Raw genomic sequence first — 3408 nt, forward strand, 5'->3', positions numbered from 1 at the left:
CGTAGCGGCCAATTCTTTTTGACAAAACGGAACAATTTTAACACCCTTGGTAGAGGGTCACATAAAGACCGTTTGTGTGTAATAATTTTAAAATCGAACCAGCAATTTTATACATGAAAGTTTTTAAAGTTTCCACTATATAAATATAGGGAAAAGTGACCACGCCCTCTGGTGGCCATGTTTTTTTCAAGAATCGGAATAATTTGAACACTCTTGGTATAGGGTCATACAAGGGCCATTTGTGTGAAGTTATTTAAAAATCAGGCCAGTAGTTTTATATAAGAAGTTGTTCTTATGCAGACCGCTAAAGCCGAAATAAAACATCCGTGCAATTCCAACAACGAGCAAGTGAGAGTTCTCCCGACTGTGGTTCTCAGAGAACATATATAACAGAAAATCTAGCTTCTAGACTTGGCTTGAAGAAGGAGCATGAAACTGAGATTAAGTTAGCAACTTTTGGAAGTAACAAACCGAAGGTTATCCGGACACCTTCAACGAAATTAGACATCAAGCCAAAAGATGGTAGTGTCTTACATATATGTGCAAATATTGTTCCAAGCATAACCGGAACAATACACATGAATCCGCTGAAAGTACATTCATCGGAATACTTGGATTTTCTAGTGAAAAGTCTTGATTTAGCGGATACTATTCCATCGGAAAGTGAACCTACCACTATCGAAATGTTACTTGGCAATGATTACTATCTAGATGTAGTGCTCCCGCAAAGGATTGAAATTCAACCCGGACTTTACTTTCTCGCTTCCAAACTGGGGTGGATTTTGACAGGCCGTACTAATGAAAATAGTGACAGTCAAAGTGACGTCAACATGTTGATTCTTACGTATGGTACCACAATTTCTGAATGTGAAAATGTTTCAACAAGTGTTGACGGGACAATGTTAATAAAGCCAGATCTCGAGGATTTCTGGAATGTGGAGTCTATCGGACTGACTGACGATCCATTAAGTGTTCACGATAAATTTGCGATAGATAGTTTCAATAAACTTTAACGTTTGAAAACGGCAGATACAGTCACATGGCCGTGGAAAGATGATGATCCAGATTTGCCACAAAACCGTGACCTTGCTATGGGCCGTTTAAAATCATGCCTGGCAAGAATGAAAGGCAACCCTGATTTGATGAACAAGTACAACAATGTGATTAAAGATCAACTGAAGAGTGGAGTGATTGAGGAGGTGAACCGAAATGGTGCTGAAGGTATCAAACACTACCTATCGCATCATGCTGTACTAAATCCTTTAAAATCGACGACCAAATTCCGAGTTGTGTACGATGCGTCGGCGAAGACCATACGTGAATACCATAGCTTAAACGATTGCCTGTACCGAGGTCCTGTCGTCCTTCATGACCTCTTTGGAATTCTCATGAGATTTAGAATACATAGGATAGCCTTAGTCTCTGATATTGAAAAGGCGTTTATTCAAGTCGGGTTGCAACCACACCATAGAGATGTCACGCGGTTCCTCTGGGTTAAAGATTGTCAAAAATCTGACCTATCAAGTGAAAATGTGCAAGAATTTCGCTTTTGTCGGGTACCGTTTGGAGTGGTGTCCAGTCCCTTCCTACTTGGAGCGACAGTTAATCATCATCTCGATTCATACAATACAGATGTTTCCAGGAGAGTCAAAAATGACATTTATGTAGACAATCTCATAACTGGAGCTAATAGGGTTGATGACGCAAAGAGACTTTATAGTGAAGCCAAATCAATGTCCGATGCTGTCAGATCTTCAACAGATATCTGACTGTGAAATCCCAAGAAGTGTTGCAATTGACGTAAGTGAAGAAACAGTTTTTTCATTACAGTGTTTCTGTGACGCTTCAAAGGCTGCATATGCCACTGCGGTATATATACGTCAGAAAAATAGCTGTGATTCCAGGTCAGATCTTGTGTTTTCGAAGACAAGACTTGCTCCAACGAAGGGTATGTCGATACCACGGATGCAATTAATGGGTGTTCTCATAGGTGTTAGGTGTGTGAATTTCGTGAAAAACCAACTGAATTTGCCAATAGGTGAAGAGTGTTTTTGGTCTGATTCACAGTGCGTTTTTAGTTGGATTGCTACAGAAAAACCGTTGTCAGTGTTTGTTCAGAATAGGCTGAATGAAATGAAGCAACAGGGAAACATAAAGTTTGGATATCTCGAATTTCAAGGGACCGTGCTTTTTATTTCGAGAAAACCGAAATTTGAGTTATGAGAAGGGGCGTATGGACGGAATGATGAAAAAAGTTGGTTTAGTTACGAGAAGTTTTAATAAAAGATAAACGCTGTTTCCGTGATGCTGTATATACGCTGTCGGCACTATACACGTAAACGATTCCGTACAGTTTGTGTTTACCAAAGTTTTCACTTTTTTGAAGAATGAAAATGATACTAACCTCGAATGTTTTTGAGCAAAGTTCCTTTATGTACCACGTTTCTCTCCCAGAGGATTGACAGCATTTCGATCTGACATTTTGAACGAATGATACATTCCCTCAAGAAGTTAATTTTTATACATTCTCATCGCGATTACCTCTAATTATTCCTTATCAAAGATTTCAGCTGTTCAAACTAATTAATTCATTAGTTTAAATTAAAAGCAATTTTCATAACGTCTCAAAAACAAATGACCGCCGATTAAGAAATCTAATGTTTACATCAAACAATTATAATTATGGCACGTGCAAACAAGTATGACATCATCTCACTTTGATTATCGCCGCACCTTTGATATGTCGGCATCGCGGCTCTCTGGTTAGGCAATAAACGTGGACAGGTGTTAAAAAACCAACCACATTCACAATGAGATGTGTGAAATTTTATCGCATATTTTCCTCACTTCGACTTACCGAGTTTACAATGCACTTGAATTTTACTGACGGGACTGAAAATCCCTTTCGACACATCCGAAGTCTCGGTAAGTCAAATTTTGACGTAACCGGAGTTGAATTACATATATAAAGAAGGAAATTTGACGGGACTTGAAAATTTCTTCGACTTAAGCGGAATTTCGAGGTAAGCAAGTTTGAGATACCGAGTTTCGACTGTATTCCGTCAGCGGAGAATCCAGCTGATAAAGCTAGTCGCGGGTGTTCGTTACAAAGCTTGATCGCCAGCAATTTGTGGTGGCATGGTCCAGTGTGTTTGAAGCAACCAAAGGTTCTACCAGAAATCACCATAACGCCCGAGTTCAAAGCAGAATTAAGGGGAGAGAAGCAAGAAGTAGAATTAGGAGTATAGTCTCCTGAACAGAAAAAGGAAGCAGATCAGTACAAACCACCAACAAATGGTACGTTTGGCCTAAACTCAGAGAACTTTTCATCGTTGACAAAGTTGTTAAGAGTTACTGCCTTTGTTTTACGTTTTGTGGGTAAATTACAGAAGAGATCTACAGAGTGTG

The 3408-nt window shown here is 39.3% G+C and overlaps 1 protein-coding gene across 1 annotated transcript; it reads left to right on the forward strand.

The window, feature by feature from the left end:
- Nucleotides 1-1121: 1121 nt before the first annotated feature.
- Nucleotides 1122-1769, forward strand: LOC128553993 (uncharacterized). Its single transcript, XM_053535193.1, has one exon. It carries the CDS (start codon nt 1122-1124, stop codon nt 1767-1769), a length of 648 nt encoding a protein of 215 aa, XP_053391168.1.
- The last annotated feature ends 1639 nt before the right edge of the window (nt 1770-3408 follow it).

This window comes from Mercenaria mercenaria, unplaced genomic scaffold, assembly GCF_021730395.1.
Source record: "Mercenaria mercenaria strain notata unplaced genomic scaffold, MADL_Memer_1 contig_4596, whole genome shotgun sequence".
Taxonomy (NCBI): Eukaryota; Metazoa; Mollusca; class Bivalvia; order Venerida; family Veneridae; genus Mercenaria; species Mercenaria mercenaria.